The 24702-nt window shown below is 40.6% G+C and overlaps 1 protein-coding gene across 1 annotated transcript in view; it reads left to right on the top strand.

Moving 5' to 3' along the window:
- LOC122806852 (semaphorin-3A-like) overlaps nucleotides 1–24702 on the top strand; it is a 1149356-nt gene that overhangs the window by 807401 nt on the left and 317253 nt on the right. The window contains exons 6-7 of the mRNA XM_044077612.1: nucleotides 9615–9734; nucleotides 19069–19214. Coding sequence (XP_043933547.1) covers nucleotides 9615–9734; nucleotides 19069–19214 — 266 coding nt within the window. The remainder of the gene's footprint in view (nucleotides 1–9614; nucleotides 9735–19068; nucleotides 19215–24702) is intronic.

Raw genomic sequence — 24702 nt, 5'->3', positions numbered from 1 at the left:
CACAGCTTATAAACAAAGCGATTGTTCCTAGAACTCTAGGGTTCATAGGTTCATAGGTTGGTACCAGGCTATCGGCCCTAGGGCCTATACAAGCCTAGCCATAACAATTCCCTGGCCATTTCTTCCCACACTATTTACTTCCCTGGACCCCTGTCTAGCAGGGGTACTGACGTGATTCCCGTGGTGAATTTCCTTTCTCCCATCCAATCGTCAAGGTTCCTTTTGAAGAGGGCCAGACAGGCGCTCTGCTTGACATGTATGGGCAGTCTATTCCTGAATCTGGGGAGTCTCTGGGTCAGGAACCTATCCCTCCAGCATGTTTTCTTTATTGTGATGACAAAGTTTAGATCCCTAGAGCCTGTGGCTCTGAGGGATTGGGATTTCTTTAAGTGGATAATGTCCAACAGCTCTGGGTTTGACACGGCCTTGTATGTTAAGCAGAGATCACCTCTGAGTAGATGATATGCGACAAAGTATAGCTGGAGTTTTTTAAGGCAGTCAGCATAGGGCATCTTCTTTAGGCCTGTGATTCTTTTAGTGAGGTATTTCTGTGGCCTTTCCAGTTGTTGCAGTTGTCTTGAGATGTACATACCAAATGGGGCATTGTATTCTATAATGGGTCTAATGAGGGATGAGTACAGTGGGACAATGACCTCCTTTTTTCTGGATGAAAAGCCCTTAGTGATGAGGTGTGCCACACAGAAGGATTTCCTGACTGTTGTGGCAATGTGGTTATTGAAGGTGAGACCACTGTCCATCTGTGTCCCTAAGTCTCTTATCACACTTTCGGTGTTTAGTGTACTGCCACCTATGTGGTAATTCACGGGTACATGTTTTTTCCCAAAGGGGATAACTATATATTTCTTGGCATTGAGCTTGAGCCCATGGCTCTGGCACCAAGCATCTGTTTCTGTAAGGCCCTTTTGTAGAGTATCTACATCATTTGAGAATTCAATAATGGCTCCCAGTTTGCAGTCATCTGCAAACTTTGTTAGCCAGAGTCCCTTAGTGTTGGCCTGTACTTCAGAGAAGTAGATGCCAAACAAGAACGGTCCTAGGACTGAACCCTGAGATACTCCACTTGTCACTTGCCTGGAGCTGGATTTGGAGTCGGCTACTTTTACAGTGTGGGTTCTGTCAGTAAGCCAGTTGGCAACCCATCAAAAGATGTAGGGATTAATGCCCAGCTTAGTAAGTCTATCTATGATTCCAGAGTGGGGGATGGTGTCAAAGGCCTTGGCGAGGTCCAGATAAGCTGTGTGGACCACCTTACCCTCTTCCACGGCTTTGGAGACTGATTCAAAGAAGTCAGTCAGCTTCAGGAGACAAGATTGGCCCTTCACAAACCCAGACTGGGTGGGGTCCAGTGTTTGCAGGTTGCCAATGTCTTTGTTTATAAGTTGCATGATAATACGTTCCATGGTCTTGCAGATCAGGCTCATCAGACTGATGATGGGGTGGTAGTTCCCGGATCCAAGGTGGATCCCCCCTTGTGTGTGAAAGACAAAATGAGTGAGAGTAGCTATGTAAAAAGGAAAACGGCACCTATGAGATGGCTAAACTCCTCCTGTCTCCTTTGCCACTGGGCAGTTAGGTTACTCTGAAAACCTTTGCCTGATTAGGGAAATGATGGCTAACTTTGCAGTTGCCTTGGCATTTTGCATATTACACAAAGACAGAAAAGTCACAAATTTTCAAACGTAATCTTGTCTTTTTTTTTTTTTTTTCTGTGATCATGCCAGTAAATGTGCTGCTGCCATTTATCGTCAATGGAGTTCAGCATTTATTATGCCAGAAGGAAAACTGGTTGACCCTGAGCAACTGGTTTATTACTTTAAAGGGTTCATAAAGAGGGAAATGATTCTGCCATGTGATGTATTGGTCCTGAATGCAGTAATCAGGGAAACTGTGCAAAACACATCAGTGATGAAAAAAAGTTACCTTGTACTAATTATTGAAAACAGTATCCAAAATGGGATGCCATGTGCAGATCCTATAGTAAGGAAAAAAAAAACAGTGTGTTTTCCTTAAACCTGTAAAAGCTCATGTATAAAGCAGTAAAAGCAGTAAGAGAAAAATGATTTACCATTCTATTTCTGGGCATGGAAAGTAGTAACAAGAAGAGACATTTTCCAAGCAGTATTTAGCAGAAGCACTACAGAAGGTTAGTCAGAGGAGTGGAGCAGTGCTGACCATGTGATCTCCATAAGTAGATGGCCTGTTCCTTCTGATGCCCTGTGTGCCCCACCTTTCAATGAACAATAAAGTTTCACACTTTCAATGAACAATAAAGTTTCACACTGGATGAATTTTACAAACTGCGGTGGTGGTGCTGCGGTAGCGTTGTCGCCTTACAGTTAGACGTTGCTCGTTCGATTCTCAGTTAGAGCGTCTTCTGTGTAGCGACATGCGTGAATGGGCGTTCCTTCGTTGAAGGTTGTGTGTTAGGCCCGGCAAGCCAGTACATAAAAATCTACTGCCAATCATTAGCGGACCGGAGTTCCGCTGTGGCGACCCCTAACCGGGAAAAGCCAAAATCCACAAACAAACTGGCTGAATTTTACTAAATGTTACACAAAGCTAGTATATCCTTGGTGTTCTTAATGAGTGGTCATGTAACTTAGTGGTTTCTTCAGCACATGCCTATGTCTGCTGGCTAATAAAGAAAAATATTATAGTGAACAAAGAATTTTCTTTTGAAAATACATTGGAAGAATAATTGCAAAAAATTTGTATTTGGTTATTTTTTTCAACCTGGTAATGTAACGTTGTCCAACAACCCTTTTCATGCATGTCCAAGGTCAGAGGTACACAAAAACAATTCAAACATATGCAATAAAGTCGATGTAGAAAAGTACATAGAATGTAGCTTAAACAGTTATTTATGCAAGAATGACAAAAGTGAGGAAATATGTATATATATATATATATATATATATATATATATACACACACACACACACACACACACACACATATATATAAAACACACACACTTGTATCCATTGTTGTAAGAAAGTTCTTCTGTATTGCACAGATTATAAACAAAGCGATTGTTCTAGAACTCTAGGGTTCATAGGTTGGTACTAAGCTATTGGCCCTAGGGCCTATACAAGCCTATCCATAACAATTCCCTGGCTATTTCTTCCCACACTATTTACTTCCCTGGACCCCTGTCTAGCAGGGTGACTGATATGATCCCCATGGTGAATTTCCTTTCTCCCATCCAATCGTCAAGGTTCCTTTTGAAGAGGGCCAGACAGGTGCTCTGCTTGACATGTATGGGCAGTCTATTCCTGAGTCTGGGGAGTCTCTGGGTCAGGAACCTATCCCTCCAGCATGTTTTGTTTATTGTGATGACAACGTTTAGATCCCCAGAGCGTGTGGCTCTGAGGGATTGGGATTTCTTTAAGTGGATCATGTCCAACAGCTTTGGGTTTGACATGGCCTTGTATGTTAAGCAGAGATCGCCTTGGAGTAGATGATATGCGACAAAGTATAGCTGGAGTTTTTTAAGGCGGTCAGCATAGGGCATCTGTTTTAGGCCTGTGATTCTTTTAGTGAGGTATTTCTGTGGCCTTTCCAGTTGTTGCAGATGTCTTGAGAGGTACATACCAAAACGGGGCGTTGTATTCTATAATGGGTCTAATGAGGGATGAGTACAGTGGGACAATGACCTCCTTTTTTCTAGATGAAAAGCCCTTAGTGATGAGGTGTGCCACATAGAAGGATTTCCTGACTGTTGTGGCAATGTGGCTATTGAAGGTGAGATCACTGTCCATCCGTGTCCCTAAGTCTCTTATCATCTTATCACACTTTTGGTGTTTAGTGTACTGCCACCTATGTGGTAATTCACGGGTACATGTTTTTTTCCCAAAGGAGATAACTATACATTTCTTGGCATTGAGCTTGAGCCCATGGCTGTGGAACCAAGCATATGTTTCTGTAAGGCCCTTTTGTAGAGTATCTACATAATTTGAGGATTCAATAATGGCTCCCCGTTTGCAGTCATCTGTGAACTTTGTTAGCCAGAGTCCCTTAGTGTTGGCCTGTACTTCAGTGAAGTAGATGCCAAACAAGAACGGTCCCAGGACTGAACCTTGAGATACTCCACTTGTCACTTGCCTGGAGCTGGAGTTGAAGTCGGCTACTTTTACAGTGTGGCTTCTGTCAGTAAGCCAGTTGGCAACCCATCAAATGATGTAGGGATTAATGCCCAGCTTAGGAAGTCTATCTATGATTCCAGAGTGGTGGATGGTGTCAAAGGCCTTGGCGAGGTCCAGATAGGCTGTGTGAACTGCCTTACCCTTGTCCACAGCTTTGGAGACTGATTCAAAGAAGTCAATCAGGTTCAGGAGACAAGATTGGCCCTTCACAAACCCAAACTGGGTGGGGTCCGGTGTTTGCAGGTTGCCAGTATCTTTGTTTATAAGTTGCATGATAATACGTTCCATGGCCTTGCAGATCAGGCTCATCAGACTGATGATGGGGTGGTAGTTCCCGGGATCCAAGGTGGATCCCCCCTTGTGGAGTGGGATAACTGTAGCTGTGTGCCACTCAGTGGGCATGAAGCCTGAGATGAGGCTATGATTAAACATGACAATTAGGTGAGGTTCCAGTTCATTTTGTAGTTCATGTAATACACAGCCTGGGATGTCATCTGGTCCTATGGATGCTGTATTCTTAGCTTTGGAGAGTGTGTTTTACCTGTGTGACCGTTATTACCAGAATTTGGCAATCTTCCGGTATTGAGATGGGCCATTTAGTGGGTGAGAGGGGGGTGAAGTTGGCACTGAATTGATCTGCCATGATATTGGCAATATCCTTGGGATCACTATAGTTAATGCCATTCTGTTGTAGCTCAGAGCAGATCTGATCATTGCCATTTAGATTCTTGACGTAGTTATAGAATGCCTTGTGGTTGTCTTTGGAATCTTTGGCAATTTTATTTTCATAACTAGCTTTGGAGGATTTTATGAGGGATCTCAGCTTCTTACTGAGGCTGGTAAGGGAGTTTTTTGCATCCTGGGATTTTCATCTTTTCTGCAACAGTTTCTTCCTTTTTTTTGTAAAGTTTGTTTATGGCAGGGGACCACCAGATTGGCTTCCTTTTTTTGGATTTTTCTTGTCTACTTTACACAGCCCTCATTAGGCCAGTCATTACATATAATGACCCCATTGGCATGTATCTGTCCAGACACATTAAACAACTGGAAAGGCCATAAAGATACCTTACCAAAAGGATACAAACCTAAACAACATGTCCTACATGGACATACTGAAAGCCCTGACACTACACTCAATATCCTATAGGCTGCTAAAGGTAATCTGTGTCTGGCATACAGGGTATCCTGTGTCCCATTACTGACGGATTTGCTGGAAACCAACAAGTCAAATGGTATCAGGGATCTAAACCACTTCAACATCAGTGGAAGGGTTTGAATGGACAGGCTGGTCTGGAACAGACTCCCCATCCACATAAGAGAACGTTCATCCCTGTCCATTTTCAAGCACAACTTAGATCAGTGCGTGGGAAACAAAATTTGCCCCAGGACTTCCCCCTATACTACTAATGGCCAGGGGCAGCTTCTAAATGCTTTTTCCCATGCATGGATCCTTTGAAATTATCTGTGGTGTGATCTCAGTTATTCTCATTAGAGCTAATATATAATTACCGACCATGGGATGGTCAAGGCCAATCTATAACCAAATGGGATAGGTTATTTTGAGCACAAAAAGGGAAATTGGCTAGGCTTAAAGTAGCCTGCAAGGTCAGATAGCCCAGTACTTACCTATAAACCTATAAAAAACAGCAAGTCTATATGCAGTGAAATTACTCCAGCAAGTATATTCTAGAGAAAAAAAATGGTTCTGTAACTATAGATGTCAAATATCATTTTAGTGTTAACTCTTCACTTGGCGCCCTTTGATTATGAATCATTTATTGAATGACTGACATTTATTTTATTTTTTTAGTCTCTTCCCACATATCCATAGCTTCCATAACAGAAACCTTAAAAAACACCTTTATTAAATTATCAGTTGTGACATAGGCAAACTTACATTTATATAAAAGTAATCAAGCCATATTAAGTTCACATTTACAGACAGTATACATCATATTTATTGTTCTATACAATGTAATTAAACCAACATTACATAAATTGTTTGATGCCTGCCTTTTTTTAAACCTCATTCTTCCTCCAAAACATTTTTCTGCATGTATTGTTCCCACAGTTCCCATTTTTTCCTACGTAATTTATTCCTTCCATTTTCTAAAGATTCCACTTCCTGTTCTTTTATCTCTGTTACAATACTGACTGCTTCAGGTATGGTTAGTTTAGAATTTGATTTACATTTTCTATTAATTTCTTTTTTGGCAGCCACCAAAATTAAAATAAATAAGGCCTTCTTATGTTTAGGCAATTCAGATCTTGCATCCCAGCTCAAAAAAATAAATAATTTCCTCAGGTACACTTATTTGCTCACCCAGTATTCCTGACAGAGTACTCTGTAGGGAAATTTTAAAGTCTGCCAGCTCATTACACTCTGAGAACATATTTTCCCAGGTACCTCTTTTATTCCTTATTATACTTCCAATATTTGCATTATACTGGAGTCTGCTTATGGGAGAAAAGTAACTATGCAAACATTTCCAGGCAAAAATACTAAATCTTTTAGATTTGTTGCATATTTGGGAGCCATACATATATATTCCCAGTGTTTCTTTGTGAATTGCCTATCTACTCTCTAATCTTTTCTGACCTCCTCTGATTTCTATCATACAATGTTTTATTTATTATATTAATTATCCCTTTTTTTAACAGCCGCTTCTGTACTAGGTTCAACTAAAAAAACAAGTGCAGGTCTTGACATTTAATTTTGGTTGTATTTCATGTTGCTGTATTGGATCCCAAAGGCTGTTCTTCAGTAATGACAGTATTACATAGCCAAAAGCATATGAGGCAAGATCAGATTTGTTCAGAAAAACATTATTGGTTCTTTGTTCAGAATTACCTTTCCTAAGCATACAACGGTACAGCAGTAAACTTAACAGGCCAGATTCCAAAAGAGTTGCTCTCAGTGTGAGTCTGCTCTAACTCCAAAGAACTTGATCTTAGTGTAAATGACTTACTTCAACATAAGGCCTATGTATAAACGGCTTACAACAGGATGCCAGAATCCAAAAGACCTGCTCTCAGCCTGGTCACTTACACTGAGAGCAAATCTCTTGGAATTAGGACCATTGTGTCAAGTGTAAACTGATTCAAAATAATCAACATTATGGCTGCATCCACAAGTTTGATTACTGTTAATTTAACTGCAACTGTTTATTAGTAGCTGTCTTGTGATTTGCTTGAGACCAACTATCATTTAGAAAGTGATAATAATATTAATACTAATCCATTCTCTTAATAACTTGTACCATTCAGAATAGATATTTTAGTGTGGCTGAACATTGGGTTTGCCAAAAGCAAAGCCTGACTGCATCACATTAAGTGGAAAGTATTAGAAGGCAGCATAGACCATGCAACAGAAGTGAACTTATTAAAGGCTGTGGTTTATGTTTGTATGGCTTACTGTGCTGCTGTAGGTGTGAATGTTGGCGGTTTATTAAGTGTGTTTGGATGACAGTGTGTGCTGGTGTAGATGTCTTGGTACGAGTGCCACGATGGGGTAGAATTCCAGGTGGGAGGTTTGAAAATTTAGCACAATGGTGGTGTATGTTGGGGAAAGTGGCAATATATAGAAGCAGTGCTGATGTAGTGGGGGTTGGCAGGAGGTTTTAGAGAGAAAAAATGTGCTAGGGAAGGATATACAGGTGAGAATCGTACAGATGTGCCTGTTAGTGTTTCATTTTAGTTAAAAGCATAAGGGAAGCAGCTCTAGTAGGAATAAAAAAGTGACGGCTGTAGTATGGGTAGCAACTGAGTGGTATTTGTTGATTTCTTAAAGCCTAGTTTGCATATAAAAAGTGTAAGATGAAATCAAGTTTAGTAGTGTTATTTTTCCTTTTGTTTTTGGCTGCATTTTTTTTGGGGGGGGGTCATAATTTTGGTGCTTTCCTGTAGTCAGTGTTTGTACAGAGCCCATGACTACACCAGACATATTAATTCATGGGAATAATATACTTACAATATGACTCTTTTTTTTTTTCTCATTTACTGTATTACTTAGCAATAAGGTACTGTGCAGAAGTCAGCAATGATTAATAGTTATGCCACTGCCCAAGGTTACTCAGTACAAGTGCCATGACTGCTTGGCATTAAGGTGCTTGCCTGCAGGTAGGGTTGGATTAGCATGGCTCACCAAAAACTGTCAGGAAAGGGAGGAGTGATGATCTGACAGACAACTTTCTCTCTCTTCCTTTGGGAGGGGGTGAGTATTTTTGGTTTTGCCCATGTCATACTGTAGGCTGGGATTCAGTACTGAGTAAGCACAGAACACTAGAAAACATCCAGCACAAGGGAGGGTGCATGTTGGTAAAAGCATGCCCTTCCTGTATAAGGACATGTAGAGCATCGGATGTAGACCTGGGTACCAAAAGAACAAGAAGAAAGGCCTGGGGCTATTCAGAGAATGATGGCCCAGTCCTTCAGGTGCACAGCCCTCACTCACCACACTTGAGGACATTATATGTGAAGTAAATGGGTACAAGTTGGGCATTAGCAGGAACAGAATAGCCAGGGGTCAGCAATGGTACTGCAGGGTGGGGAATTTGTCGTATACCTTAGTAAACTGGGTGAGCTAATGAGTTAACTACACCATTATAAGAATTGTATGGAACTGGGTAAAATTAGACATACTATAATTAACTAGCTACACCATTATAAGGGCAAATACTGAAATTAAAACTACAAATATTGTACAATGATGGTGACATAAAATGGACCATATTAGCACTTGTTAAACATTTTCCTAATGGTTCTCTTTTACTGAATAGTGAACTGTAGTTCTACAGTGTCCCTGAATGATACTATATCACACTGGGCTAAAACGGACTCTAAAAACCATCTCTAGCATCCTGCATCTCAGACAAGAGCAACAAAGTCTGCAACATCTTATAAGTGATGTCATAGCAATTAGTTGCAGAGGCAGCTATTTTAGATAAGACTGTGAACGTAATAATTTTATAAAGTGCATTAAATGCAAAATCAGAGAAATGAACAAAATAATTCCAACTAAATCTCAAATGCTTCCTCGTTTTTTACTTTGTAAAACAACTAAAGTATAACATTTAGCCAGCTTAATGATTTTAAGATTTACTTCACCAATAATACTGTGATCATCCTTACTACATCTGTAATATGTAAGACAGGGAGGAAAGTCTTACAGGGAATTTGCATATTTCTGAATGGAAAAAAGTTTAGATGCTTACAGTATAACATAAATTATTAAGATTTCTATTCGTACAATTTAGAGGTTTCAGTTCTAGAAAGAAATGCTGATTGAGTAACGAAATTCAAACCCTCAAGAGGAAAAATCATGTAATTCTGCATATAAATATGTAGCATCTACAGGTATATTACTAATTTGATAAAGAATGTTGGTGCAAGTGTCTTTAGCTATCACATTCGATTTCCCCCATTTTGTTCTGATTTTGTACGTTTCAGATGGAGAACTGTATGCTGGAATTTCATCTGATTTCATGAGCAGAGATACAGCATTTTTCCGCAGTCTAGGCAGTCGTCATGTTATCAGGACAGAACAGTATGATTCAAAATGGTTTCAAGGTAAGAAGAACTTTTATTTGGTTCTTTCCTCTTCTCTTTCATTCCTTCTATAGATTAGTTTACATTCTATGTCTTTTTTCTCATTTTCACCGTATGAACTAATGAACACGACTAAACTTTATTGCGGCATTCATTTAGACTGACATAGTTAGGATAAGTTTTAAGTGGAGCTTCACATATGTGAAATACTCTAAATTCATTTACAAGTTATACATGATTTGTGACCCCACTTTGCACATCCCCATTTCAGTGTTGGCTCAAAAATATTTTAAGTAATATTTGATATTGCTCATTTCAGTGACACAGGGAGATAAAGCCCTGTCACTGAGATGACAGGACTGATTAGTGACCCAAGTGCTGTTGGAACCAATGAGAGAGGATAGGTGAGAGAGGTTAGGTGTGACTGGCTAACAATGATTTGCCTGTTCTGGGCAGAGACAAGGGGGAGCTGATCTGCTGTAAAGCCAACGCCTGTCAGACAAGATGATGTGCAAGTTATGGTGTGATGGGTTAGAGAAGTGCATTTTGTGCAGCAAGGCCACACTCATAATGACCTTCACTTCTGCAGAAGGTTTTGTAGGTCGTTGTAGTCACAAGTGTGCACATTAGACATTAGGAGACGAGGGCTAAAATAAAAATGCATACAGCAGTGTACTTTGGATGATGCTGTTCTGATGGCTGTTACTACATAATACCTAAGTCTGGACACAGTTAGGGTCAGACACTTAAATGCTAGCAGCCATAGTCTGGGGGAAAGAAACCAGACACCCTGAGACACTGAGCAGAGGCACCCTTAATCTGATGTTTATGGGGAGGACACCTTTCATATGTGCCTAGATGATGACCTTTCTTTTCAGATGATATATTTTGTATTTGTAACTCAGTCATTCCTGCAGCCTTTCATATCAAGTTATTTTTGCTGTGCATTTGTGATAAACGATGGAGGACAGGAAGTGAGGATGGGTCTCATCATAATGAACAATTCCATTATTAACAGGTGTAAGGTACAACACTTCAGGATGTTCAACGTGTTTCACTGTTGCAGTCATTACTCTTGGGTTATCCTGCAGGCAGGCTAACCTCAGTCGGCCAGAATTCCAAAGTCTAGGTCCGGCGTCATTTGCTGTCGCCTTTTCCCTGACGTCAGTGCGCCAGGGGCATAAAAGATGCAGCCGACGCCATTTTCCCCAGTCTTTCTTGCTGCGTGATGCCCGAAGCAAAAGCAGTCCACAAGTGCCGGTCGACCGACTCCTGAGATTTTCAAATCCGAATTTCAGAACCAAAGTCTTCATTAAAGCTAAGTACCCCGTTGGGGAAACTTTTTTCTTGCTACAGACCGATGTCAGAAAAAGTTAACAATTGTATTTCTTGTGGGAAGCAAATACCTCATAAGGATTTTCACTCTTACTGTATTCCTTGCCTAGGCCCTGATCACAACGTTGCTAGCTGTCGGTTTTCTGCTAGATTTAACCAACGCACTATTAAGTGTCGGTTCGATTTTGCATTTCATTACTTTGGCCGAAGATTTAATTATATAATGCCATCGGAACAGCTGACAACGGGAGTTTACAAAAAAACACAAGGACAAGGAAAAGGATAGGCATCCGAGGTCCAAAACTGACGACGAGGCCTCTGCTAGGCCAGTCGCCGGTTTGCCGGTTCTCAGTGAGGCACTTTCGCAGGCCCTGGCGCCCGCTACCTCAGAGCCACAGGCTGCTTCTGACTCCCACATGGAGCCGATTGGGCCTCTGGATACTCAAGGTATTGGACACTCAGAAATCATTCCCTCAGATGGGTCCGTAGCCGCTGAGCAGGCATCGGCTTCTGAGGGTGTCTTCAGACCTACACAACTATATATTAAGCCATCTTCAGCTTCAAAGACAAAGACTAAAGCAGCTCTAAAGACAAAGAAACAAGTACAGCATTCTCCTACTCAGACTTCCATGCCTAAAAAACAGATGCTCAAAATGGCCGAAGACCTAATTACTTTGATCAGGGGCTCCCATCCCCCTTCTGATTAGAGGCCTAGGCAAGAGTATGATTCTTCTGATCAGGTTTCTATTTCCTCTGATTCCTCTTCTGAACAAGATTATTCCATGCTTCCCTATGAGGATTCTGATGCTGAAGAATCCATTCCTTCAGCCTCTCCTCCTGAGGATTATTCTTTTGGGGAAACCCTGCATACCATGAGGGAATTTCCACTGGGAGAGCCAAGATTATTCTGAATCTAAGAAAAGGCTCAGAGACTTTCTGCTACTTCCTTAGCACAGACCCCTTGCTATTCCTCCTGTTCTAGACATAGTAGATGATGTATTCTCAGAGTCCGGCCTGTCCCCAGACTCTCTACCCCCTGCACCTGCTAAGCCAGACAGATAGTACAGGGTCCCGGATTCTCATAAATTCCTATATAAAAACCCCGCTGCTGACCCAGAAACAATATCTCAGGGTCCCAAAGGGGTTAAAGCTTCCACTGCAAAAAACCCTGTCCCCTCTGATAGGGATTCTAGGGCTCTAGACAGATGCGGGAAAAAAGTCTACACTTCTGCTACCTTGGCTGTAAGGGCTTTAAATTGTCAGTTTCATATGCTTAAATATCAGCAATATTTAATGTCACTGCTTAAACAGAAATTGTTGACAAATACTGAATGTTCGGAGAACAAGGAATTGTAGGATTTATTGCATGCAGCTGAGCAAGTGGGAAAGCATACTTTGCAATGTGGTTATGATTCACTGGAGGCCTCTTGCAGGGCCGCTGTTATAGGTTCTGTTATTAGAAGGCATGCTTGGTTAAAAGAACAGAACCTGCCTGATCATGTTAAAGCAAAATTATTAAATGCACCATTACAGCATGATACTTTGTTTGGTACTAAAGCAGAAGAGGTGTTGAAAAAAATGGAGGCTAAAGCAAAATCCATGCAGACAGTCAAGGATTTCTTACAGGTACAGCCACCCGGGTTTAGCAGGAACTGGCCTTCTAAAAATTGGTCCTTTCCAGTGCCAGACAGACCGCAAAGAGGGAGATACAGGCGTCCCAGAGGCAGATCTCAGCCCCAAGGCTCATACAGGCCTAAACAATGGGGTGCTCCTACCTCCAAAAGCGGAGAAGACAAATCACAGCCTTACAGGAAACAGTCCCAATGACTTTCCTCTGCCAGATCCAAGCACTTTTCTTTTGGCAGTCCCCTTAGGGGGGGAAACTAGCACTTTTTTCATCAAATTTGAAAATGGTTACCCAAGACAAATGGGTCCTGAACATAGTGTCCCAAGGCTACAGGTTCCATTTTCACACTCGACCAAGGTCAAAAGGTATGCCAGACCTGCCACACAATCAATGGGCAGAGGCACAAAAACAAATTACAGCCCTCATGGACATGAGGGCCATTCAGCAAGTACCACAACAAGAGCAGGGGCAAGGATTTTACTCCAGACATTTTCTAGTACCCAGAAAGAACAAAACCTGGAGACCAGTACTGGACCTGTCTATACTAAATATGTTTCTGGAAGTTCCAAAATTCAAGATGTTGACTCTGCAGCAGCTACTGCCCATGCTGGGCAAGAGGGCTTGGCTAGTAACTTTGAACCTAAAAGAGGCATACCTGCATGTCCCAATCAGACAATTTTGTAGAAGATACCTCAGATTCATAGCTGGCTCAATGCATTACTAATTCTCTGCACTGCCCTTTGGCTTATCTACTGCACCCAGGGTCTTCACAAAATGCCTGGCACCAGTAATTGCATTTTGCAGACAAAGAGGAATTCAAATATATCCCTACTTGGATGATTGCCTAATTCAAGCAGAGAACAAAGACATTCTTCTAAAGCATCTGGCGTTTGTAAAAAGATTACTAATTGGCCTAGGGTACACAGTAAATGAAAAGAAATCAAAACTAGTGCCCTCTCAAGAGATAATATTCCTGGGTGCAAACTTAAATACAACTGCCAAGATGGCTTATCTCACGCCAGACAAACAAAAGCAACTGACTTCTTACTTCAAGAAATTGGCAACAAAAACCCACTTATCTGCAAGGAAAATCCTGCAGGCCTTGGGTTTCATGGCATCCTGCATTCTACTAATTCCATATGCCAGACTGCATATGAGGAAACTTCAATGGTATCTAAAAAAGTGTTTGGACTCAGCATTGCCACAACCAGGAGACAGTAATTACACTCATTCCCTGCCTGCAACAGGAACTTCGATGGTGGGCAGAAGCCTGTCACCACAACAAGGGTCTGCCATTCAGTTTACCCACAGCCAGACAGACACTGACAAAGGATGCATCAGATTATGCCTGGGGGGCCCATATGGCAGGAAAATGTATTCAGGGCACATGGCCTGCAAACCAGACACATCTTCACATCAATCAAAAAGAGATGCTAGCTGTTCAAAATGCCCTGACAGCTTTCAAGGACATGCTTCATCCAGGACAGCTACTGATAAAGACAGACAATACTACGGTCATGTGGTACATAAACAAGCAGGGAGGTACACATTCCTACCCCCTCTGCAGACAAGCAATGACCTTATGGGACACAGCATTGGCTTTTCAAGTTCACCTGCAAGCACAATTCCTGCCAGGAAAAACAAATACTCTGGCAGACGAACTAAGCAGACACCTCATGGATCCCCACGAATGGAAACTGGATCCACAAGTATTTAGCATGATAACAAAGAAATGGGGATGCCCAGACATAGATCTATTTGCCTCCCCTCACAACTGCCAATTGCAGAGATTTTGCACAAGGATTTATCACAAGCAAGCATGGAAAGTGGACGCCCTATCCTTCAGCTGGAAAAACCTAACAGTATATGCCTTTCCTCCACTGCCTCTCCTTCCCAGGGTACTCCTAAAGGTCAGACAAGAGAAGCCAAAAATGATACTGATGGCACCAGACTGGCGATGCCAGCACTGGTACCCAATCCTAAAGAGCTTGTTTCAAGGTCCAGCATGGATATTGCCTCAAACTTCTCACTTGCTGACCCAACAAAACAATCAGATCCTGCACAGCCAACTCAGGACCTCAAATCTAGCAGCATGGCGGATAATGTAGCCATTCAGAACACTCCTCTTTCAAAAGCTGTTATGGATGTTATCTTGGAGGCCAGGAGGCCCAGTACCAGAAAATCTTATGCAGAAAAATGGAAGAGATTCTGTGCTTGGAACCAGGAACAAGGCATTGACATGTGTGTACCAAATATCCCTCAGATTTTACAATACCTAACTGAGATGCTGAACAAAGGCCTTTCTTTCTCATCAATTAAGATTCATGCCTCTATCATTTCAGCCCATTACAATACGGAACCACCTATCTTTTCTCATCCTTTAATAAGGCAGTACCTCAGAGGGGCCAAAAACATTAGGCCTCCAAGGAGAGCACCAATTCTGGCCTGGGACCTCAATTATGTTTTGGAAAAACTTACACTGCCTCCTTTCGAGTCAGTATCAACAGCAGATATAAAATTCTTATCCTGGAAAACAGCTCTACTCCTAGCAATAATCTCTGCAAGATGAGTCTCGGAGCTACACGCTGTCATGGCTGTGGAACCTTTCATCATCTTTCATCCAGACAGGGTTTCTCTGAGGACAAACCCTACATTTATGCCTAAGGTGGTGTCCAGTGTGGCCCTCAACCAAACCATTCACTTGCCTACCTTTTATCCAAATCCACAGAACAAGGGTGAGAAAATTCTGCATTCTTTGGACATACACAGGCAGTTATGCTTCTACTTGGACAGAACTAAAGCTTTCAGAAAGACTGAGCAACTTTTAGTGTCATATGCTACAGGATCACAAGGAAAGGCTATCTGAAAACAGACTATTTCTAAATGGATAGGCTATTGCATCCGTTTCTGCTATTTTCAACATGGCAAATCAGTGCCTAAGGGCATTAGGCATCATTCCACCAGAGCAGCAGCCACTTCAGCAGCCTTCCTCAGAGGAGTACCAACCAAAGATATCTTAGAGGCTGCAACTTGGAGTTCAGTGCACACTTTTACAAAGCACTACCACTTACCTCTTTAATCTAAGTCCAGAGCAGGCTTTGCCACTGCAGTTCTGCAGGGCCTCATAGCCTCTCCTAACCCTATTTAGCCCAGCCACCCTTCCGCAGCTTTGGGATTCAACCCAAGAGTAATGACTGCAACAGTGAAACACGAAGAACATAGTACACTTGTGTACCTACCATAAATGTAGATGTTGGAGTGTATTCACTGTTGCAGTCCAGGTTACCCACCCACCATCCCCCTTTACTTTGCTGGGGCTTATCTGCACTTCTCTATCCTATACAACCTATTTGATGTATTTGCTTGTTGATGAAGGAAATGTTATTTTTGTGCATGCATTTTTATTGGCATATTTTTCAGCCTACCAATTTGGGGGCACCTGACATCTGGGGCAAGAAAAACTGAGGAAAATGGCGTCGGCTGCATCTTTTATACCCCTGGCGCACTGACGTCAGGGAAGAGGCAATAGCAACCGACGCTGGACCTAGACTTTGGAATTCTGGCCGACTGAGGGTAGCCTGCCAGCAGGATAACCCAAGAGTAATGACTGCAACAGTGAATACACTCGAACATCTACATTTATGGTAGGTACACAACTGTACTTTGCAGTTGCAATGTTGGAGTCCAGGTTCACTTGTAGTCATGTCTATAAAATGAAAATATTGTGTGCTATTTTTAGAAAGTTGTAGAACGCTGATTTTGAAATGTCATCAGGTTATACACACAGACTGCGGTAATGCATCACTTCTAATGACATGCTTTAACCATATGAAGATTGGCATATGATCCAAAATTTTTGCTTATGCATGTGAACATTTTAAAATGTAAAGCCAATTCTTAAGTTTAAGATGTGTTAGAGTTACAAGATTGTGGAATGTCATTAATATTTCTTGTCATGTAGCAGGAATGAATAATTACAAAATACTGTGGTAATACATAGATTTAGAATGCTTTGATAATACAGATTGAACAACGCTGCTCTATGCTTCATATTCAGCCAGTATCATAATGTTACTGCTACACTGTTTTCAGTGCTTTTAGGCATCTATTTTTGTGGCTCCATAACACTTGGGCTGCAAACCAGACATTTTACATTATAAGGGTCAAAGTCTGCACTCTTGTGTCAGAAGATAATAAACTCACAAAACTGGGCATAAAGCCAAACATCACCAGATGGTTAGCCAACTGGCTAATGGACAGGACATGTTGTTAAAGTGGATGAATCCAAATTCAGCAAGAGGCCAGTTACTAGTGGTATGCCACAGGGCTCAGTGTTGAGACCACTGCTGTTCAGTATATGCTTCTGTGTAGTCAATGTTAAAGTGAAAGGCCTCTGGAAAACAAAGTTTGCTAATGACTGCAAGCTGGGAGCAATCATTGAATCTCCCAGCAATGTAGACATCCTTCAGAAGGGTGTAAATCTGACAAATGATTACTTCCAGAGCCAGAGCCTAAAACTAAATGTGAAAAAAATGCATTATTATACCCTTGAGAAGTCAAATATTCCCGCAAATTACAACTTTAATAGCTCACCCTTAAGAGTAGACTCAGAGGTGATCTAAGTACACAGATAGATAGCCTGAACTTTGACTGCCATGTGTCCATAGTAGTTCTTTCATGTGGCACAGCTTATTAGTAGAGATATGGCATCTGGATCCAAGAAAGTTATGGTCTGACTGTGCTCAGCCCTCATTTGACCAATAATCAAGTACAATGCACAATTTGGCATGCACTTGACTGGGCACTTACAACAGCTGAAGCAACCCCAGAGGTTCCTCACAAAGAAAATACAGTGTTAACAACATGTCCTATGTGGATAGACTAAAAGCCCTATCCCTTTAGTCTGTCTCTTATCGACTATTAAGGGGTGACATATGCCTAATCTACAAGGCACTGAAATCCAGCCTTGATGGAGCTGCTACACATCCACAAGACAAACAGCATGAGGGTTACTCGATCTAGGAATCTAAACCTGGACTGCAGCTCAAATACAACATACTGGAGAGACAAGTAATGTTTCTCAGTGATTATCCCTTCTTTGGAACAAACTTCCTATTTATGATAAGTAGAGCCCTTCCCTGTCCCTCTTCAAATGCAGTTTGGATCAATGGATGGGGAATCACCAATTTACACCTGGAATGGTGCCTATGTCCCTTAGGGGAAGGTGCAGTCTGTACAATATCCAAGCTATAGGCACAAGTCTATGCTATCCTCTTGCCCCTAAGGACAATATATCGGGTAAAATCTGGTTGTATTGGCTAGGCTTGTAAGGGCTCTTAAGCCATTAGCCTAGTAATCTCCTATGAACTTATGAAAATCAAAACTGGCCCTAAAACTGAAAGCATAGTGAATAATTCTGTCTATAGAGGATTACTTATGACATTCCAAATGTTAACAAGTCTTCATGACAGTATTTGTTTACTGCCCAAGACTGTACAGCAGAACCCCCCATAAAAACACACTGATTATCTCATATAGACAACATAAGCAGGGCATGCAGAATTAATGAAGTAGTGGAAAAGAATGTTTTTCTTCTGCATATGCCATGTCAGGAATCCATCTGTTTTGCTTTATGCACTTTAGAATACTGTTTCATGTTGGGCCATGTGCTGGCACATCACCATGCTTCCCCACAGCATTTCAGACCTGCATGTTCCTCACCAAAATCTTTGTGCCCCTATAACACCTCACATGTGGTTATTTCAGCATGGTTTGGGGTGACACGACCGTCATTCCTTACATATTCTGGACAATTCACATCCTCTCTAGAGCATTATAAATTTTGATCTGCCTTGGCATTCTCTGCATTTATTCTTCTCTGCATTGCAAAACTATCTTGTTGCATGTGCCAAAAGTACTTGGCCCAGTTGCAGACTGGAAGTACAGCCAGTATTAGCAGCCAGACCAACACATTTTTTTCAAAGAATTTAGTTATAGTTACTAAAACTTCTGACAAGTTGGTATTGGCAGTTTACTAACAGTTATAACTACATTATGACATCAGACAATCACAGTGATATCTGCTTACTGAAAATGACTTTTTTAAAATTAGTGGTGAAATCATTAATGTAGAATCCTGATTTAATTGAATGAGATTTATTCTGATCTGCTTATTGTAAAACAGCATAGCTCTTCTGATGGTTCTTACATTCATAGCACTGACACTAGGCTGTATACTTTGCCATGTTGTTATGCCTGCACATGTGTGTATATACACACATATATATATATATATATATATATATATATATTCTTGACCATTTGGTTGCAATGTATTTTGGAAAGCTGTTTAAAAAAGGGTATTCAACCACTGTTTAATTTTTTCTTGTACAGATCCTAAATTTATAAAGGTTCAGGCCATCACACAGAGTGAGAATGAGGAAGATGATAAAGTGTATCTGTTTTTCACTGAAAGGGCCCAAGAAGTAGATGGCAGTGGAGGAAAGGTGATATACTCCCGTGTGGCACGAGTGTGCAAGGTATGTTCTAGCACCTGATGTTCCCAGTTTATTAAGCATGAGTACAGAGTGACTTTTGGATTATAATGGTGTTTATGAGACTGTATGTTTTCTTTCTGGAAGGACTCACTGTTAACATGATCTTTCCCTATAGGCAGCAATATAAACGTAAAATAATCCAAAGATTTCCAAGCTGAAAATAAACTGTATTCTAAGGCATTAGCCATGCTCAAAATGTTGTGGCTATTTATTTGAAGTGAATGTAATTTAAGCAAAAAAAAAAAAAAACAAATGTGGTTAATTTGCTAGATTAACTGCAAAAATTAAAATGCATTATTTTTGCAGGCATGGTACTGACACTGTTTAACTATATATCTCTTACAGGCATAATGGACTTAAAATGTGTTACTTTGAGTCTCCTATGCTTGGCAGTCAGGGACTTCCCTGCATTATGATGATCCAATTTGTGGCCTCTTAGATGAATCAGTCTGTTTTCACTTATAGTGCACGGCCAAGTATAATGGCAAAACATTCAAGTAAAGGCTTTGATATACCGCAAAAGTACAGAAACACTTCCACACCTGCAGCTGTGAGTGATACATGATTCATGGATTCCGGCTCACTGAAAAGCACACTTATTTACAGTATCCCACTCATACCTCTCAACTGTCCAGATTTTTGCCTAATATTTTTGGTCTATTCATCATACAATCTGTAGTTTTCTGCCAAATCAATGACAGACATTTGAGTTTCAGACTTCATGTCCTTCAGAAAATGCATGCTAACACAAAACCTAAACGCTAAAATTCTAGCAACTTTCTATATTTGTAACAACACTTAAAATCTGTCCCTGTTTTAGGGTTTTTGTCCCCCACTATTTTTGGCTTTGTTCAGATTCCTTGTGTTACAAGGTTGAGAAGGCATGGTCCCACTCAGTATGGTGCATGCCAGGCATTTTTGTAGGGGTGCTGCACCCCCACAATGCTATTTTTCCCTTGCTTAAATATGATAACACCAAGCTGTAACAGCATTGGCTACATGTGATATAAAACATTTACAAAAAAACCTTCAATAACACCTTGTCATGAATTTAGACTCTTGTTTTAGTTCGTGAAATACTTTAGTTTTATTATATTTAAAGTTATTTGTTTACATCTGTGTGTACAGAGTGAAAGATTAAAGTACCTGACATGAAAATCTTTGCTCTGAAAACAGTTTTATTTTACAAAACAAGACAGACGTTGGTTTGGCTATTCAGAAAAAAATTACCTTACGACTCAGGTGTGGAATGCAAAGTTACCATAAAGTCCCTGGTTCTGGCTGTCTTCCACATAAAAAGGCAAGAGGTCTTTCCTCTGGTGTGCATATCATGGAAAAATATGTTTTGGCCAAAGCCAATGCTCTGGACCTCCAAGTTTTCTTAACACTTCCAAACTCCATAGTTTCTTCTTTGACTTCTGCTCAGGGCTTTGCAATCCCTACTTTTTACACATCTCTCACCGACATCTTTTCTTTATTGCCAGTGATGTTTTGAATTCCCCTTAAAGGACTGCCTGTCACACACTAATACAAAAAACACAAACAAAACACAAGAATGGTCTTCGTAACACCACCCATTTACAATACAAATACATACCTTAGTTAACAATGGAAGAACACACGTGCACAAATGGTGAAAGTCAGATTTTGTGCAGGGTATTAGACTTAAAATTCATGATAAAGTGAAGGGCTTAGCAATCTCTGAGGGTCTCACAGTAGAACCACTGTTTTTCTGCTATGAGAGGCATCACTTGATGTGATGTGAACATCTCCTGCCACTATTGCCTGGTAAAAGACTCCAGAGCAGACCCAGAACAGACTGGAGAGATTATATCTCTCATTTTCCCTACTATGGATGCCTAAGTGTCCTTCAGGATGACCTAGAGACTATTTTTGGGATATTGAAGTCCACATTACTCTTCTCAGCTTGCTATCACTGCAACCCTCATCACAGCAAGTGGTTTAGGAAAAGGATGGATGGATATATGTATACTCGCACATCATATATATTTTTTACAACTTTGTTGCTATGAAAAGTGAAAAATAAAACTATGACTAGTTTTACACGCATTATGTATATATATATTTTTTGGTGGGAGGTGTTAATGACTTTTTTTAGTTCTTGTATCCATTTACGTTTTCAGTGAAGTGCAACACACATAGCACATGATGACATGATGTGCTGGATGTATATTTGTAGGAATTATTCAGATCATGCTGCAGTTCTGCTAGGTGATTATAATGGTGTGACTCAGGAACTACAGGCACACAGACCATAAGGCACTGCATTCACCAAACAGCTGAGCAGAGCAGGCCACTTACTAAGTCCAAAAAGTCACAGAGATGTTGCTAAGCATCTATAGTACGTGCACTCTTCTACCTTTACCTGTATAAAAGACTGTTACATCCCATTCGTCTAACATTCCTGGGACAGAAATCACAGGGTGCACCTCTTGAATACTGTTCCCTGTATTTGTGGTGTCTTAACCAGTTTGTTGTATGCTACAAGACTTATGAGGAATCCGACACCACTGTCCCCATTGTAACGGGCTAAGCTTACAATAACTGTGAGCACATTTAAAGGTAATGTGTTGTAACTTTTTCATACTGGAGATCAGAAATGAAGCAAATGGCCCATGTTTCTCCCTAGTGAAGGTTTTGACTGCAACGCAAATATCAATTAAGTGCCCAAAAACTCTGTGCTGCATGTAATAGATAATTAGGCTACTGATCTCAGGGTGGCTTTTTAAGCTTAGCCATGCTTCCCAAAGGCAAGAATTAAATGCTGTACCTTGTGTCTGCAAGGTAGACACCTTAGCCAGTATTTCAAACCCCCTTAAAATCCATTGAAATTCCCTGACTGGGAATCAAACCCAGGCCGTAGCAGTGGGAGCACCAAACCCTAACTACTAGACCACCAGGGATCCCTAACTGTTGCATGTATCATTGTGTCATTGACTGATGTTGCTCTGTTTTGTCTTCCACCAAGAAACATTTTTTACTGCAGCACAGGTTGGATATTTCTGGAATTCCAAATGCTGGATCCATCTGTGAGGAATATAGTACAGCAACACCTCCTTCACTTATTTCACTTTCAAATCTGTAAATGAAGATCAGATTAAGCATAACTTAGGGGATTGTGGTCTTACAGATTCATCTGTGTTGTTTTATATACCAAATGCTGAACATACATGTCCAAGCTGCTATCTGAATCTGGGGCATCTCTGTCATAGTCAAGTCCCTCTTTGTGTATGTTACAGTGTCATCACAGGCATTTTTGGAATTATATTTCATTACTAACATTCCAAACCTGCATGTTGCTGTCCTAAGGTGCTATCCTTCATATGAAGGATTACACTGTGGTTTCTCACCTTTTAGTTTCTCTAAGTTTTTTGGGTTTCTAATACCATGACAGGAAGTGGACCCCATTCTTAAATCAAAGTATAATTAAAGTTCATGAAATTAGTATTGTTTCAATCTTTGATGTTAGCCAGAAGTGCTCTTCACAGCACCTCCAACATGCCCAGTAATGACTCCTTCTGCAGTTCGTACAGTATTACATGTATCAGTAACTTATCTAAATATGATTGTAGATTCTTTTTAATAAGACCCATTGCTCCTACTACTGTTGGAACTGTCTGGGTATCTTTCTTCCACATTGCTCTCATTTCTGCCTGCAAATACTGATATTTTATGACTTTGTGTCTCTGTATGCAAGATGCTGTAGTCACAGGGTGTAGTGATCAATGCTACTTTTTTCTTCTTTTCATGGACTGTTATGTCTGTTTTTCTCGCATCTGTCTTTTGAACTGTTGCTAATGGGTGATCCCATGTAATGTCGACCATAATTTTCTATGATGCTTTGTGACTTATGTTTCCAGTGTTTTTCACCTACTTCAAGTATTATAATGTTTGCCTAATCCTCAGTGCAACAGTCTCGCCACATTATTATTGCTTTCAGTATACAGTCCTTCTGCTATTAGTATGTCACAGCTAGCAACAAGGTGTGCAACTGTTTCCAGTTCTGTTTTACAAATCCTCCATTTGTCTGTTTCTCCCACATGTTCAATGGACTTTTTAAACCAACTGTCTTGGGCCTCCAATATTAACCTTTCATCTTTTGGTTTGAATTCATGAATGGGGCCAGGCAATCACTCCAAAACTATAAGTTAGGATAGGAATAGCAAATTGGCTTATAGCTTGAACTTTGTTCTTGGATGTCAACACTGTTTTCAGGATTAATCTAAATCTTCCAAAATATTCCTTACTGAATTTTATTTGCTGTTGTTCATGTTTTATTGTTGATATTTCATCAGTTCCCAAATATTTATGCACTCCCTCTTGCTCAAGTTCTTTTATATCACATTTGTGTCCCAAACTGATGTTTTCTTGGTGCCACAGCTTTCCTGCTTTAAAGGTTGCTTTTACACATTTATCAAGACCAAATGACATTCTTATATCATCTGAAAAAAGTTTTGACTAATTGCAGTTGTGCTTTCAGTTCCTCATCTGATGAGCTATACAGTTTTAAATTAAATTATCAACAAAGAGAAGCTGAGATATCTTTACACTTTGTTGCTTTCTGGGAGCCAAATTATAGCCATGACCTAATCAGTTAAGCAGATAGTTTAATGGTTTAAAGGCAAGGCAAAGGTGCAGCAGTGATAGAGAGTCACCCTGGAACATCCCCCTGTAGATTTTTATCCCTGAAGTATAATTTGTCCTTTATCGTAGCTTAACTGCAAGGTGGTTTGCCACTGTTTCAGCGTCACTGTGATGTAGTTTATCAGCGCAGGGTGTAACTTACACATTCTAAGCACTCTTTCATCCATGAATGTGGGATATTGTCAATTTTTTTTTTAACATTTGTTTACCGGAAAAGTCCGACTTAGAACAAAACCAATTTCCAGTGGAGGCCGTGTGGGGTGGAAATGCTCCAGATGCATGTCTTTGTAATGCGGGAGGAAACCGGAGCACCTGGAGGAAACCCACACGAACTCAGGGAGGATATACAGACTCCCACAGAAGGCACTCCAGCCAAGAATCGAACCAGAGAACCTCTTGCTGTGAGGTGACAGTGCTACCACTGCACTGTCGATATGTTTTTTTTTTTTTGTAGTCTATCCATGCCATACTTAAATTCTTCCCTTTTTTACAGTTGTTCACTATGACTTTATTTAACAAAAAGTTATCCTTTGTTTCATATGACTTTCTTCTATTACCCTTTTATTCTATTGCCATAATTGAGTTTTATTCTAAATGACTATAAACTCTGTCAGCATCAGTTCCAGTGTGTAGTTTGTAAGTCGTCGGAAGGCAAGTTATTGGTCTATAGTTCTTTGGGTTCTATGGGTAGCTTGCAAGTTCACTCTTAAGTAGGAACATTGTTTTTCCTGTTGTTAGCCAGGCTGATGTCTGTTCAGGGTGTGCATATAAATAGTTCTTACTAATGGCTAAATCTTCAACCAAA

This window comes from Protopterus annectens, chromosome 7.part0 (genome assembly GCF_019279795.1).
Source record: "Protopterus annectens isolate FY-2018-M chromosome 7.part0, PAN1.0, whole genome shotgun sequence".
Taxonomy (NCBI): Eukaryota; Metazoa; Chordata; order Ceratodontiformes; family Protopteridae; genus Protopterus; species Protopterus annectens.
Note: the sequence above shows the minus strand (reverse complement) of the source record. Positions and strands in the feature narration are given on the sequence as shown.